Source organism: Schistocerca nitens, chromosome 2, assembly GCF_023898315.1.
Source record: "Schistocerca nitens isolate TAMUIC-IGC-003100 chromosome 2, iqSchNite1.1, whole genome shotgun sequence".
NCBI classification, from domain to species: domain Eukaryota; kingdom Metazoa; phylum Arthropoda; class Insecta; order Orthoptera; family Acrididae; genus Schistocerca; species Schistocerca nitens.
In genome coordinates this window covers 601,803,910-601,819,539 of record NC_064615.1, presented here as the reverse complement: position 1 = coordinate 601,819,539, position 15,630 = coordinate 601,803,910, and the positions used below count along the sequence as shown (strand labels likewise).

The 15,630-nt window shown below is 44.0% G+C and overlaps 1 protein-coding gene across 1 annotated transcript in view; it reads right to left on the bottom strand.

Annotated features, from left to right (window-relative positions):
- Nucleotides 1-15,630, bottom strand: part of LOC126236681 (protein takeout-like) — a 90,692-nt gene that overhangs the window by 57,022 nt on the left and 18,040 nt on the right. The window contains exon 3 of the mRNA XM_049946170.1: nucleotides 10,871-11,018. Within this exon, the coding sequence (XP_049802127.1) occupies nucleotides 10,871-11,018 (148 nt within the window). The remainder of the gene's footprint in view (nucleotides 1-10,870; nucleotides 11,019-15,630) is intronic.

Below are 15,630 nucleotides of genomic sequence, written 5' to 3'. Positions count from 1 at the left end.
GCCGAGTATCTATGGTAAGCCAAGTATGTTTCATTGACTGCTGCACTACATTCCAAAGTGATTAAGAAATGTGACGCTATATCACAACAGTCACGAAGTCTCTGTAAACAACGGTCGTAAAGTTCTAGCAGTCGTTCAGTTTCTCGCCGTTAGAAATCCGCTGCTTGGTCACGGAGATATTCGAGGACAATTGTGTGAACGTACTCATCGTCGGAAAAACTGTGATCGCTGCCAGTTAGTTCCTCGATTAAGCAGAGATTGTCGTCTGCGGTCGATGTCGATGGCCTTCGTTGCCGAACAGCATCAGCCACGTCTGTGCGGCCTTCGTCAGATTGTTGCCACCATTTCATTACGGCTATTCGCGACATTATATCTGGTCCATAGATCGCCCGAATTTGACGATGTATCTGTGCGAAGTTTAGACATTTTGTCCACAAGAATCGTTCTGTCCTGTGTACTTCAACTTTGGAGTACATTTCCAGTTGTCACGCTATTCCATCGCACCCTAGTATAGGCACCGCAGGAGAACAGTGTGTGCAATCAACCCAGAACATGTATTGGTGGTGGTAAGTTCCTATGGGACCAAACTGCTAAGGTCATCGGTCCCTAGGCTTGCACACTACTTAATTTAACTTAAACTTACACTAACGACAACACACACACCCATGCTCCAAGGAGGACTCGAACCTCCGACGGAGGTAGCCGCGCAAACTGTGGCAAGGCGCCTAGACCGCACGGCTGCCCCACGCGGCCCAGAACATGTATTCTCTTCTGACAATGCGCTACTCTCGTTACGCAACTATTTAGCGTGGGACGACAGTGTACCTTACTTTATGAAGTCCCATAGAACGTCCTTTGTGAAGAGCAGTGCGGTGACAATAAAAATGTGTTTTGGCGCAAATGCCGAAGCCTTTGACATCTGAAATAATATTCCTTTTGTATAGCATCACCCATCGTTATTTTCCAATTCATAAAGAACTTGTATTCAGTCAAATGAACATCAATACTGACAGAAAGCATTATTGTAAACAATACTTTCTCCTTTATGTTTTATCATCTCTTCTTCCTCACAGTAGACCAGATATATATACACCGAAGAGCCAAAGAAACTGGCACACCTGCCTAATAACGTGTAGGGCCCCTGCGAGCACGCGGAACTGCCGCAACACGAAATGGCATGGAATCGACTAATGTCTGAAGTAGTGCTGGAGGAAAATGACACCATGAATCCTGCAGGACTATCCATAAATCTGTAAGAGTATGAGAGAGTGGAGATCTCTTCTGAACAGCAACTTTCAAGGCACCCCAGATATGCTCAACAAAGTTCATGTCTGAGGAGTTTGGTGGCCAACGGAATTGTTACAACTCAGAAGAATGTCCCTGCAGCCACTCTGTAGAAATTCTGGACGTGTGGGTGTCGTATTTTCGTGTTGGAATTACCCAAGTACATCGGAATGCACAATCGACATGAATGGATACAGGTGGTCAGGCAGGATACTTACGTGCGTGTCACCTGTCAGAGTCGTACCTAGACGTATCAGGGGTCTCATATCATTCCAACTGCACACGCCCTAACCATTACAGAGCCTCCACCACCTTCAACCGTCTACTGCTGACATGCAGGGTCCAAGAACTGTTGTCTTATATAAGCGTTGCCGACCGCAACGCCGTATTCTGCCTGTTTACATATCTCTGTATTTGAATATGAATGCCAATACCAGTTTCTTTGGCGGTTCAGTATATATATATATGACAAAGAAACATTTTATACATTTTGTTAGACGTTCTGCGTTTCATAATCACATTAACACTTGAGAATGGTTCGTAATTGACTAGCAACAGTGCGTGTCATCAAATAATTGGCAACTGGAGCGTCTGTTTCCAATAAAAACAAACCTTGCCTTTCGGAAACCTACGCTATCCTCAACATCATGAACAACAGATAGTTGTATCAGCTACTGTGGTATCCTTTTTACATATTCGGTCAGCCTGTACTTTGCATATACATAAACGCCACGTCTCGGAGACGTCGAGCAATAAAATTCGTTTGCTGTTGAAGAGCACGGCGTTATCTCAGAGAAGAAAGTTATTATCGGCTGTACTCCAGTTGAAATGCAAAGAACACCTGCTCCCATCCACAACAAATAGCGTCGCTGGTCCTGTTAAAGGTATTGCCATTCATTTCTGTTACCAAGGATGACCTTCGTACAAGAACGGGAAAAACTCTTGATTTGTATTGTGTTGTGACGTTACTAACGTTCTTCCTTCGTCGGTATCGGAATTGTGTGTTACAGAACAAACATGTTTATTCCTTGCAGTCTCATTGATTTCGTGATGTGGTAAGGCCAGTTGAAGGCTGAATTTTTAGTTGTAAAGCCAGACTAGATCATTAATCTTTGCAGTTACGTCCAGTGACGACGATCCAATTAAAAGCCTTTAAAGGCGAATTTCAGTTATAAAGCCAGGCTTTATCATTAGCCCCTGCATTACTTCCAATGACCACGGCACGTGAAAGCAAAGCACTCCGTCCTCAGGCCACAAGTGGCCCATCGGGAACATTCGACGGCCGTGTCATCCTCAGTTGAGAATGCGGTTAGGAGGGGCGCGTGATCAGCACACCGCTCTCCCGGTCGTTATGATGGTTTTCATTGACCGGAGCTGCTACTATCACGAGGCTGAGTGCACTCGAAAAATGGCGACAGTACATGGCGGATGGATGGTCACCAATCCAAGTGCCAGCCACGCCCGACACCGCTTAACTTCGGTGAACTGACGGGAACCGGTGAATCCACTGCGGCAAGGTCGTTGCCTACGGCTCGTGAAATTAGAGAAAATTCGACTAGCCACTCAGATTTAGTCCGTAAGTAATGTGAAATCTAGTTAGGTAGCCATCTGTTTAGAATTTTATCACATCCATTATTTTATACATTACGACAGAGTGCTTTTACGATTTTTGAGATTCACAGTCGTGTAGAAGAGTGTAAATGATAAAATGTTCACTATTTAACTGTTCTTTTATTTTATTTGGACACTATTTGACACCGCAGTGTCAAAGTTGCAGTAGAGTTCAAAAGAAAATAAATGAACAGGCAATTCAAAAGAAGATCTCAGCAGAGGGGTGGAAACGTCAGCTGTATAACAAGAAACTGCAATAGACCTTGATGCGGCCGAACAACCTAGAAAATGTTACCTTCAGCGACAACGGCAACGAAATATTGCCGACTTACGTAGAACGCATACTGTTTTCGATGCGATTTCTTTGATTCAGGTGCTCCTATGAGAAACTAAGTAGAAGGAAAATAGATTTTCAGTCCGTCAGAATAACAGTGCTCTATCTGTTAAAGCCATACGCCAGCCAATGAAGGAGGAGGATAGAAAGCTCGCAAAATACATAACTTTGGTTCCGTATGTGAGTGATTCATCGAAGACAGTAAACTCCTCCGCAAATTTTAAGTTAGCGACTTTCCAGTCGCCATCTAGTATTACAGACATTTTAAAATCGGTAGTGAAAGGTCCCCCCCCCCCATGAACCATGGACCTTGCCGTTGGTGGGGAGGCTTGCGTGCCTTACCGATACAGATAGCCGCACCGCAGGTGCAACCACAACGGAGGGGTATCTGTTGAGAGGCCAGACAAACGTGTGGTTCCTGAAGAGGGGCAGCAGGCTTTTCAGTAGTTGCGGGGACAACCGTCTGGATGATTGACTGATCTGGCCTTGTAACGCTAACCAAAACGGCCTTGCTGTGCTGATACTGCGAACGGTTGAAAGCAAGGGGAAACTACAGCCGTAATTTTTCCCGAGGGCATGCAGCTTTACTGTATGGTTAATGATGATGGCGTCCTCTTGGGTAAAATATTCCGGAGGTAAAATAGTCCCCCATTCGGATCTCCGGGCGGGGACTACTCAAGAGAACGTCGTTATCAGGAGAAAGAAAACTGGCGTTCTACGGATCGGAGCGTGGAATGTCAGATCCCTTAATCGGGCAGGTAAGTTAGAAAATTTAAAAGGGAAATGGATAGGTTAAAGTTAGATATTGTGGGAATTAGTGAAGTTCTGTGGCAGGAGGAACACGACTTTTGGTCAGGCGAATACAGGGTTATAAATACAAAGTCAAATAGGGGTAATGCAGGAGTAGGTTAAATAATGAATAAAAAAATAGGAATGCGGGTAAGCTACTACAAACAGCATAGTGAACGCATTATTGTGGCCAAGATAGACACGAAGCCCACGCCTACTACAGTAGTACAAGTTTATATGGCAACTAGCTCTGTAGATGACGAAGAAATTGAAGAATTGTATGATGAAATAAAAGAAATTATTCAGATAGTGAAGGGAGACGAAACTTTAATAGTCATGGGTGGCTGGAATTCGGTAGTAGGAAAAGGGGGGGGGGGGAGGAAACGTAGTAGGTGAATATGGATTGGGGGTAAGAAATGAAAGAGGAAGCCGCCTGGTAGAATTTTGCACAGAGCTTAACTTAATCATAACTAACACTTGGTTCAAGAATCATAAAAGAAGGTTGTATACATGGAAGAAGCCTGGAGATACTGACAGGTTTCAGATAGATTATATAATGGTAAGACAGAGATTTAGGAACCAGATTTTAAATTGTAAGACATTTCCAGGGGCAGATGTGGACTCTGACCACAATCTGTTGGTTATGAACTGTAGATTAAAACGGAAGAAACTGCAAAAAGGTGGGAATTTAAGGAATTGGGACCTGGATAAACTGACCAAACCAGAGGTTTATGCTTATGCTCTCCCTGAAACTCTCGAAGAGAGTTTCAGGGAGAGCATAAGGGAACAATTGACAGGAATTGGGGAAAGAAATACAGTAGAAGAAGAATGGGTAGCTTTGAGGGATGAAGTAGTGAAGGCAGCAGAGGATCAAGTAGGTAAAAAGATGAGGGTTAGTAGAAATCCTTGGGTAACAGAAAAAATATTGAATTTAATTGATGAAAGGAGAAAATATAAAAAATGCAGTAAATGAAGCAGGCAAAAAGGAATACAAACGTCTCAAAAATGAGATCGACAGGAAGTGCAAAATGGCTAAGCCGCATGGCTAGAGGACAAATGTAAGGATGTAGAGGCTTATCTCACTAGGGGTAAGATAGATACTGCCTACAGGAAAATTAAAGAGACCTTTGGAGAAAAGAGAACCACTTGTATGAATATCAAGAGCTCAGATGGAAACCTGTTACTAAGCAAAGAAGGAAAAGCAGAAAGAGTTTGACAGGGCACTGAAAGACCTGAGTCGAAACAAGGCCCCGGGAGTAGATAACATTCCATTAGAACTACTGACGGCCTTGGGAGAGCCAGTCCTGACAAAACTCTACCATCTAGTGAGCAAGATGTATGAGACAGGCGAAATACCTTAGACTTCAAGAAGAATATAATAATTCCAATCCCAAAGAAAGCATGTGTTGACAGATGTGAAAATTTCCGAACTATCAGTTTAATAAGTCACGGGTGCAAAATACTAACGCGAATTCTTTACAGACGAATGGAAAAACTAGTAGAAGCCGACCTCGGGGAAGATCAGTTTGGATTCCGTAGAAATATTGGAACACGTGAGGCAATACTGACTCTACGACTTATCTTGGAAGCTAGATTAATGAAAGGCAAACCTACGTTTCTAGCTTTTGTAGACTTAGAGAAAGCTTTTGACAATGTTGACTCGAATTCTCTCTTTCAGATTCTGAAGATGGCAGAGGTAAAATACAGGGAGCGAAAGGCTATTTACAATTTGTACAGAAACCAAATGGCAGTTATAAGAGTTGACGGGCATGAAAGGGAAGCAGTGGTTGGGAAGGGAGTGAGACAGGGTTGTAGCCTCTCCCCGATGTTATTCAATATGTATATTGAGCAAGCAGTGAAGGAAAGGAAAGAAAAATTCGGAGTAGGCATTAAAATCCATGGAGAAGAAATAAAAACCTTGAGGTACGCCGACGACATTGTAATTCTGTCAGAGACAGCAAAGGACTTGGAAGAGCAGTTGAACGGAATGGATAGCGTCTTGAAAGGAGAGTATAAGATGAACATCAACAAAAGCAAAACGAGGATAATGGAATGGAGTCGAATTAAGTCGGGTGATGCTGAGGGAATTAGATTAGGAAATGAGACACTTAAAGTAGTAAAGGAGTTTTGCTATTTGGGGAGCAAAATAACTGATAATGGTCGAAGTAGAGAGGATATAAAATGTAGACTGGCAATAGCAAGGAAAGCGTTTCTGAAGAAGAGAAATTTGTTAACATCGAGTATAGATTTAAGTGTCAGGAAGTCGTTTCTGAAAGTATTTGTATGGAGTGTAGCCATGTATGGAAGTGAAACATGGACGATATATAGTTTAGACAAGAAGAGAACAGAAGCTTTCGAAATGTGGTGCTACAGAAGAATGCTGAAGATTAGATGGGTAGATCACATAACTAATGAGGAGGTATTGAGTAGGATTGAGGAGAAGACAAGTTTGTGGCACAACTTGACTAGAAGAAGGGATGGATTAGTAGGACATGTTCTGAGGCATCAAGGGATCACCAATTTAGCATTGGAGGGCAGTGTGGTGGGTAAAAATCGTAGAGGGAGACCAAGAGATGAATACATCAAGCAGATTCAGAAGGATGCAGGTTGCAGTAGGCACTGGGAGATGAAGAAGCTTGCACAGGATAGAGTAGCATGGAGAGCTGCATCAAACCAGTCTCAGCACTGAAGACCACAACAACAGTGAAAGGTTCACTGCTGCAATAAATTGGAATAGGTAGCTTGACAAGGCATATGTAGGTCGAACCACACGCACTGTGGAATAGTTTTGCAATAAACACCAATACTAAAATCTCATTTTTTTTACCGGATCAAGTCTGCTGTAGACAACCGACAGATCTCCAACAGACACGCATTGTGGGACTGGATTATAGATTTTGTGGAGAAAAATTACAGTAAATCTAAGTACTGGATTATAGATTTTGTGGAGAAAAATTACAGTAAATCTAAGTACCCAGTTTAGCGGCTATCAATGAGATACATTGTGTGATCAAAAGTATGTGGACACCTGGCTGAAAATGACTTAGAAGTTCGTGGCGCCCTCCATCGGTAATACTGGAATTCAATACGGTGTTGGCCCACCCTTAGCCTTGATGACAGTTTCCACTTTCGCAGGCATACGTTAAATCAGGTGTTGGAAGTTTTCTTAAAGAATGGCAGCCCATTCTTCACGGAGTGCTGCACTGAGGAGAGTTTTCTTAAGGAATGACAGCCCATTCTTCACGGAGTGCTGCACTGAGGAGAGGTATCGATGTCGGTCGGTGAGGCCTGGCACGAAGTCGGCGTTCCAAAACATCCCAAAGGCATTCTATAGCATTCAGATCAGGACTCTGTGCAGGTTAGTCCATTACAGGGATGTTTTTGTCGTGTAACCACTCCGCAATAGACCGTGCATTATGAACAGATGCTCGATCATGTTGAAAGATGCAATCGCCATTCCCGAATTGCTCTTCAGCAGTGGGAAGCAAGAAGATGCTCAAAACATCATTGTAAGCTTGTGCTGTGATAGCGCCGCGCAAAACAACATGGGGTGCAAGCCCCCTCCATGAAAAACACCACCGCCTCCGAATTATACTGTTGGCACTACACACGCTGACATGACGTTCACCGGGCATTCGCCATACCCACACCCTACCATCGGATCGCCACATCGTGTACTGTGATCCGTCATTGAACGTAACGTTTTTCCACTGTTCAATCGTCCAGTGTTTACGCTCCTTACACCAAGCGAGGCGTCGTTTGGCATTGACCGACGTGATGTGTGGGTTATGGGCAGCTGCTTGACCATGAAATCCACGTTTTCTCACCTCCTTCCTGTCATAGTACTTGCAGTGGATTCTGATGCAGTTTGGACTTCCTGTGTGATGGTCTGGATAGATGTCCGCCTATTACATATTACGATCGTCTTCAGCTGTCGGCGGTCTCTGTCACTCAACATACGAGGTCGGCCTGTACGCTTTTGTGCTGTACGTGTCTCTTCGCGTTTCCACTTCACTAACGCATCGAAAATAATGGTTCTAGGGATGTTTAGGAGTGTGGAAATCTCGCGTACAGACGAAAGTCACACCCAAGCACCTGGCCACGTTCGAAGTCCGTGAGTTCCGTCGAGCGCCCCCTCTGCTCTCTCGCGACGTCTAATGACTATTGAGGTTGCTAATACGGAGTACCTGGACGTAGGTGGCAGCACAATGCACCTAATACGAAAAACATAAATTTTGGAGGTGTCCGGATACTTTTGAGCATATAGTGTAGTGCGTGGGATCCCGTCATTCCCATAGTCTGCTCTCAGTGTAGACGACGCAACATGCCGAAACCCCTGACGAGCGGCAACCTATCGGACAGCTGAGTTTCGCACGTACACAGCCGTTGGCGCTGCCCGCGGCACCACCTTCTGTGGTTAGCATTGTTATCATGCTTCTTAACACTTCGTGAACTCGATCCACGGTGCTAATAAATAGTGTGACATGAGTAGCCCATGTAAATTGTCTTTCCTTCAGTTGAAAATGACTCGTAGGAGCCTAGTTAAAATATCGTGCTGGGAAGTAAACAACAGCTAGACGTAAATGTGACAATTCAGTTAGTATTCAGTACGTCGTAAAAACCTCGAGACTCACGTTATCGCGGAGTTCACCGGTACATGGTATTTATCGAGCAAATGAATGGAGGGTCGTGGTAAGGCCCCATGTTTGTTAAAGTAAATACTTCGTCTGAATCCAATTAAAACTGAAAAACCTGTACCTGCCACATGAATGAATCACTAACAACTTGTATGAAGGCAGACTATAAAAATGATCACAGTAAGAAGTAAATTGTAATGTCACTCAACAGTGGACTAAAAATGATAGCCAGCATTTGTGAGTATTTGCTAATACTAATTACGGGACGAATGTAAACCTGTGACGCACTGCTTCTGGTCTACTCCACGATTCAAGGCTGTATACCGATTTGGATGTGCCGCTATCACACGTTTTATGTGGACTTTCACTTAAATGAATTACTTTGTCAAGAAACGAACAGAACACGACTGATCATCCAAATAGCATTCATCTCGTAATACCTGCGAATGGTTGTACCATGTATCTGGCAAGTTACTTCATAGGGATTGGAGACTGTAGTTCAAGATATCTCAGAAAGAGTCATTCGAATTGACAAGACTGTATCTTCAGCACGCCGAAGATAGAAGCTTGAGAAAAATCTTAATTTACTCATAGGACTAGAAATTTTTTATTTTCAAAACAGCAGTATGTTTTTCCAAGCCTATATCTTTTACATGCATGTTCATAGAATCTCGGAGTACTTGCCACAATTATGTTAATGATTAAAGCTTTCGTTTACAGCCGGCCGAGCGGTTCTAGGCGCTACAGTCTGGAACCACGCGACCGCTACGGTCACAGGTTCGAATCCTGCCTCGGGCATGGATGTGTGTGATGTCCTTAGGTTAGTTAGGTTTAAGTAGTTCTAAGTTCAAGGGGACTGATGACCTCAGAAGTCACGTCCCACAGTGCTCAGAGCCATTTGAACCTTTTTTTTTTTTCATTTACAACAAATGTTCAATGTGGCCTCCACCATGTCCACGACAAAGAATCGGAAGCTAGTCAAACAACTCTCATACTTTTGCGATCATGTCTGCTATTAGTGCACTCTGCTGCTGCTGCTTTTAGACGTCGCGGTTTACCAAAAGTTCATGAAAGGGTGAGGACACAGACGGAGGCTGCCACAACCGCTCACAAAAGAAACCTCGTATCGCGAGATCAGATGACTTCGGGGGATAATGGTGTAATATGATATCCTGTTATCGTTTACGGTCGATCCATCGCTGAGGTGGTGCGCTGTTACGAAGTATTCTGACACACAGGTGTCAGTACAGTGGTGCTCCACCTTGCTGGAAACCGAATTTTCAACATGTTCTCGCAACTGTGGGAGAGAAAGATTTCCAACAGACGTAGGTTCGTAATTCCTGTACCATCTTTTCCGCAAAAAAGAATCGGCTTAAAATTTTTTTTTCAGGAAACTGCACAAGAAAGAAGAAGTGTTATAGAGTCTCTCTATCGCTCGACTATCGTATGTGGTTGCTGGATTCTCCATATTCTTACGTTTCCACGATTTACTTCTCTACTTAAATGGAATATAGTTCGTCACTGATGACTAAAAGTGAAAGAAAATTGTAATTTTCCATCTCTGCGCCAACTCTGAATTCATCGAACTCCGTGCGTTTTGGTTTATCACCAGCGTGAAGGTTTGTAGCAACTGAGAATACTGTATGGTTTGAAACACAAATGTCGCCACAAAACACGCCCCATAGACAACCCTCGGTTGGCACGAGTAGAGTTCTGTGGACTACGTACAGAGCTCTATTGAAAGACGTGGAGCCTACAGAGTAGACGAGCACACTAGGGCAAACTGTGGATGTCCAGCTACGTAAACGACAAGTGTCTCGAAATTTATGCTGCCATCGCCGCATGCTTTGAGCTGTAGGAGCTGCAGTACCGTACTCTACTCGAAAACCACGTCACACCGTTGTAAATGAATTGTATTTGTTGAAACGGAGAACTCATAACGCCTTTTGCTGCTCTCTTAATGCCATCTAGATTGGCCCTACATTGTTTTCGTTAACGAGATAGCAATATCATGGAGTAACCACGTGACTCAGAAACTCACAACTGGCGTCAAGGTAAACTTTTAATTTCGATATATAAGCCAAAATCTAACCCAAGTTTCCATCTTCGTTCATGTAGAAGACCTAGTTTTGTGAAACCGGATGAATCTTTCTGAAAAGCACGTATTGTTTAGTGTAGTTGGTGTATTACCACCAGGCCGGTCGGAGTACAGTACCTGACATCACCGACGATGACGTCGGTGAGGCCGTGGGTGCGCGAGTTCTTGATGAGCATCTTGCCGGCCACGTCTCCCTGCCGGTACTCCACCAGCATCTCCCGCACCACGAACGGCTCCAGGGGCGGCACGCCCAGCTCCGAGATGCCTGCCAACAAAACCACTCCCTGTAATCTAGAATTTGGTTAGCAATGTCAGCTCAAACAGTTTATCAGACACGGGTTGACCTGTGGGTCAAGAAATGAAATTTGTTGGAATCAATGGTTTCAAAGAAACCGGAGTTTTTGTACTAATGGAAATATGGTAGACGGAAGGAATTAGGTCAAGAGTTGGAAGGGCTTCATGTCATTCTTTTTAGACCTCATCGAACAATAATCAAGTCGCGAAGACAAAGGCACAATTCCTCGTAACTGCCATACACGTACGTGTTAAGTTAGCCCGTCAATAGTGAGTACTAACTAGCAGAATATGGAGTGTGGGTGTGGGACAGCGTCAATAGGAATGTTAGGCGATAGTGATCGGTTGAGACTGAATTTTTGAACATTTTTCGGGAGATATTCTGGAATTGAAAAGTGTTCGAGTGTCCGGATATTTTTGATCTGATAAAGTATAACATCGTGTTAATTCTATAATATATTTATATGTTTTCGTCGACGCCAAATTTGTATCATGGTGCGTTATTTCGGACAGCAAGGTGAGATGTGGTAGAGACGTACAGCCGTTGATCACTACCCTGTACACCAGCGTCCTAAGTTAAATGCAGAACTTCGCTGCCTTTTCTCACTGCATGACTCGTGCTATATTGTTGATCATAACTTGTTCGTCAGTATGGGCTTCAAGTTCAGTGACTTCGGGGTAATATTCGACAGAAGCAGGCAGTGTACCTGCAGTGGGTTTCGTCCTCTTTGTTCCTCCCGTTTTCGTCAACATCTGTTACAACTGTAATACATTCAAAATAAATAAATAAATCCATACACAGATAAATAAATAAACGACGCACCACGAAGGAATCATCCGAATGAGACGGGAATCGGTAGATGTTTTGTACATGCTCAGACAAACGAAGGATTACAATTTCATAAAACCTGAACAATTTAAGGGCTTATTTCAGTAGTGGTACAAGTCCATTACCTCCACTTTTCTGATTATAGTGCTTCTAACATTAATTATCCAAAGAAACAGAAAGAAGGGTTGATCTCTAGCAAGAAGCCATATGCTTTAATATTTCTTGTATCTCAATTGCAGATTTTTCAGCGCTCATTTAACTGTAGGACTCTGTATCTTAAAATGAACAAAAATGAACTTATACCACTATTGAAATAAGCCCTTCAATTCAACCAAGAGATAGAGTTTCACAAACTGAGGAAGTCAATAACGTGTTTGTGTACCTCTGGCCCTTAGGCAAACACTTATTCAGTTTGACATTGATAGCTGGAGTTGTTGCATGTCCTCTTGAGTGAAATTGTGCAAAATTCTTCCTAACTGGCTCGTTAGATCGTCAAAATCCCTGGGCCCTGCCCATAATGTTCCAAACATTCTCAGTTGGGGAGAGACCCGGCGACCTCGCCGACCAAGGCAGGGTTTGGCAAGTACCAAGACAAGCAGTAGAAACTCTCGCCGCGTGCGCAATGGAACTATTTTGCTGTAATTTAAGCCCAGGATGGCTTGCCAGGAAGGGCAACATAACGGGGTGTAGAACGTCGTCGACGTACCGCTGTGCTGTAAGGGGATCGTGGATGACAGCCGAAGGGATCCTGCTATGAACTGAAACGACACGCGGGACCAACGATCCTGGTTGTCAGGCTGTACGGTGCGCGATACCACTCCTCCTTGACTACGACCTCACCCTGACAACGCAACGTGATGACACAGAGTGTTAGCACTCTCAGCAGTGATGGAGAGGCTTCAGTCAGCAGCTAGAGAAAGTACTTCCTCACGTACAGTAAAGTTCCTTTGATGAGAATATTTCTTCAGGGATGACGCTGCAGAGGCGTCGCTGAGTTGGTGCGCCCGCGTTTTCTCCTGTCTGTCGCGCCATCACAACTGTTTGTCAGCAGAGCCAGCTGCTCGGCTGCTTCCCGCCGCCTGCCGTAAGCGCGGCCCCTCGCGCTGCGACGCGGCGTGTTGACGGAAGCCCGCGGCCTGAGGCAGGCCGGCCTCCCACGCTTTCACTCTCCGACTGACAGCCGCGCGGTTGTCTCAGCAATGCGCGCTCGCTCTTCTCTGTCCCCGCACCCTCCAAGGTCAAACGCTGCACGGCGTCCTGAGGCACGCGGCTCCACGAAGTGTATTACGACTGCGTCAATAGCTTTCCTTCTATAACGGGCCGCGGTCACCTTAACTACCGGTACAATGTCTGTCTGCTCCTTTAGGTGCAGTAGGTGTTCAACTGAAAGCGGCGGTGTTTATGCGAAATACCATTCATTAGACTGAAGCAGAACGTAGCCGTATGAAAACACAGGTTACTAAAATTTTTGGAAGAACTTAAGGTTTGTTCTTTTCTTTTTTTGTGTCTTTGCGTGTGTGTGTGTGTGTGTGGGAGGGGGGGTAAACTTCGTCTTACGCAAAATACAGTGTATTTCTTTTTCTGTTTGCCCAGATACGTTTCGACACCTTCGTGTCATCTTCTATGGGTCTCGATTTATCTCTTAAAATATCCCACGAAGTTCACAACTGTTTTTTTTTGGTTAAACCTTAAAAACTACAACATGTGTATTTACTTTATTAAAAACCTAAAAACCCGCATCGATTGCGAGAAAAGCACCTAGTGTGGTCATGGGCCATCGAACATAGGACGGTGTGAGATGGAGCGTACACCATTAAGTTAAGTAATGGTCTGAGCACCATGGGACTTAACAAACATCTATGGTCATCAGTCCCCTAGAACTCAGAACTACTTAAACCTAACTAACCTAAGGACAGCACACAACACCCAGTCATCACGAGGCAGAGAAAATCCCTGACCCCGCCGGGAATCGAACCCGGGAACCCGGGCGTGGGAAGCGAGAACGCTACCGCACGACCACGAGCTGCGGACCAGTTAAGTAATGGTTTTGACTTTGTACATATGTACTGTTTGTGTTTCCTTTTCTTTTTCGTTTATAAATGTATAGCCATTGTGTTCTTTTAATCATTGACAAAGGTCTTCTTAGGCACATGTGGGTTTTATTGCTGTTCTGAAGAAGCTGTAGTTATCTACGCCGAAACCAGGGTTAACACTTAACACTAGGTGCTTTTTTCGCAATCGAGGCGGGTTTTTAGGTTTTTAATATATTAACCAACGATTGCTGACGCGCTGCGATGTTGAAGGTTCTGTGTATTTATTAATTTGTTCCGAGTACTCACCTGAAACGGCATTACTTATTAAAAAATTTTACTTTTACCCATTTTTATCGTTTTGATGGCAAATCATCTACAAAGTAGTTGCAAAGAAATTCGTTTGAATTTGAAATGATTTTTCGAGAGTAGTGCTTGCGTATTTCACTGACCTTACCTTTTTCGTCCAATTGCGCGTCTGTGGTCGATTTTCTTTTTGTATTGCCATTTTACACGCAGTTTTCCACTTCTATTTTAAGTTCCACTCTCATCTTTTTCGACTTTTTTTGTGCACAAAATCGGATTCGAGTAAACGCTTACATCTCTGTACTCATAGAGAGGGGCTATTTTATTGTCCCGGATCACCTGTTCATCGTGTTGTTTCTGTTCAGTGTGGCGCTAATTTTGAATGTTTGGTGAATGACCTATTATGACCTGTCTTGTGGGAGAGGACGTACTTGTCTGTGTGTGTGTGTGGGGGGGGGGGGTGTTCGAGTGTAGCCATCTGGTTTCCAGTCTGAATGGGATGCCTATTACATCGCACTGCTGCTCATTGTTACTTTTTTTCCGCGCTGGATTAGCCGAGCGCTCTAAGGCTCTGCAGTCACGGACTGTGCGGCTGGTCCCGGCGGAGGTTCGAGTCCTCCCTCGGGCATGGGTGTGTGTCTTTGTCCTTAGGATAATTTAGGTTAAGTAGTGTGTAAGCTTAGGGACTGATGACCCTAGCAGTTAAGTCCCATAAGATTTCACACAAATTTGAACATTTGAACTTACTTCTTTCCTTCTTCCTGACATTCTGTACTATGTAGGATCTACACGGAAACAGCTCTTGTTTCCATACATGGACGGTCTTTCAAACGTTATAGCTCAGTCTCATAACTCTACACTAGCTTCACCTTCCATGAACCATTTTCTTGTTGTTGTTGTTTTTGTTGCTGTGGGCATTAGTCCAGCTACCGCTTTACTGCAGTTCTCGAATCTAATATGTTATGTGTAAGCCTCTTCATCTTCGCATAATTGCTGCAACGCACATCCATTTCACGCTGATTCCTTCTGTCGCGCCTCTCCCCCCTTGTAAAACTTTTACCGCCCACACTTTCCTCCACCACCAAACTGACTATTCCTTCACGTCCTATCAAACCATCTCTTCAGTGAAGCTGTGCCATAAATTTTTTTCTCCTCAGTTAGGCTCAGTATATCTCATTACCAGTACGGTTCACTCGTGTACTCTTCAACATTCCTCTTGAGCAACATATTTCAAAAGCCCCTATTTCCTGCCTGCTTAAACTGTTTATCGTCGACGTTTCACTTCCGTACAAGCCTACACTATAGTAGAACTAGTTCTTGTTCGCACTCTGAAAATGAGTATTAGAGCGTCAATTTTTGATTTCCGATACACCTTGCTGAAGAAACATTTGATTTACACTTTACTGTTATTCTGATAC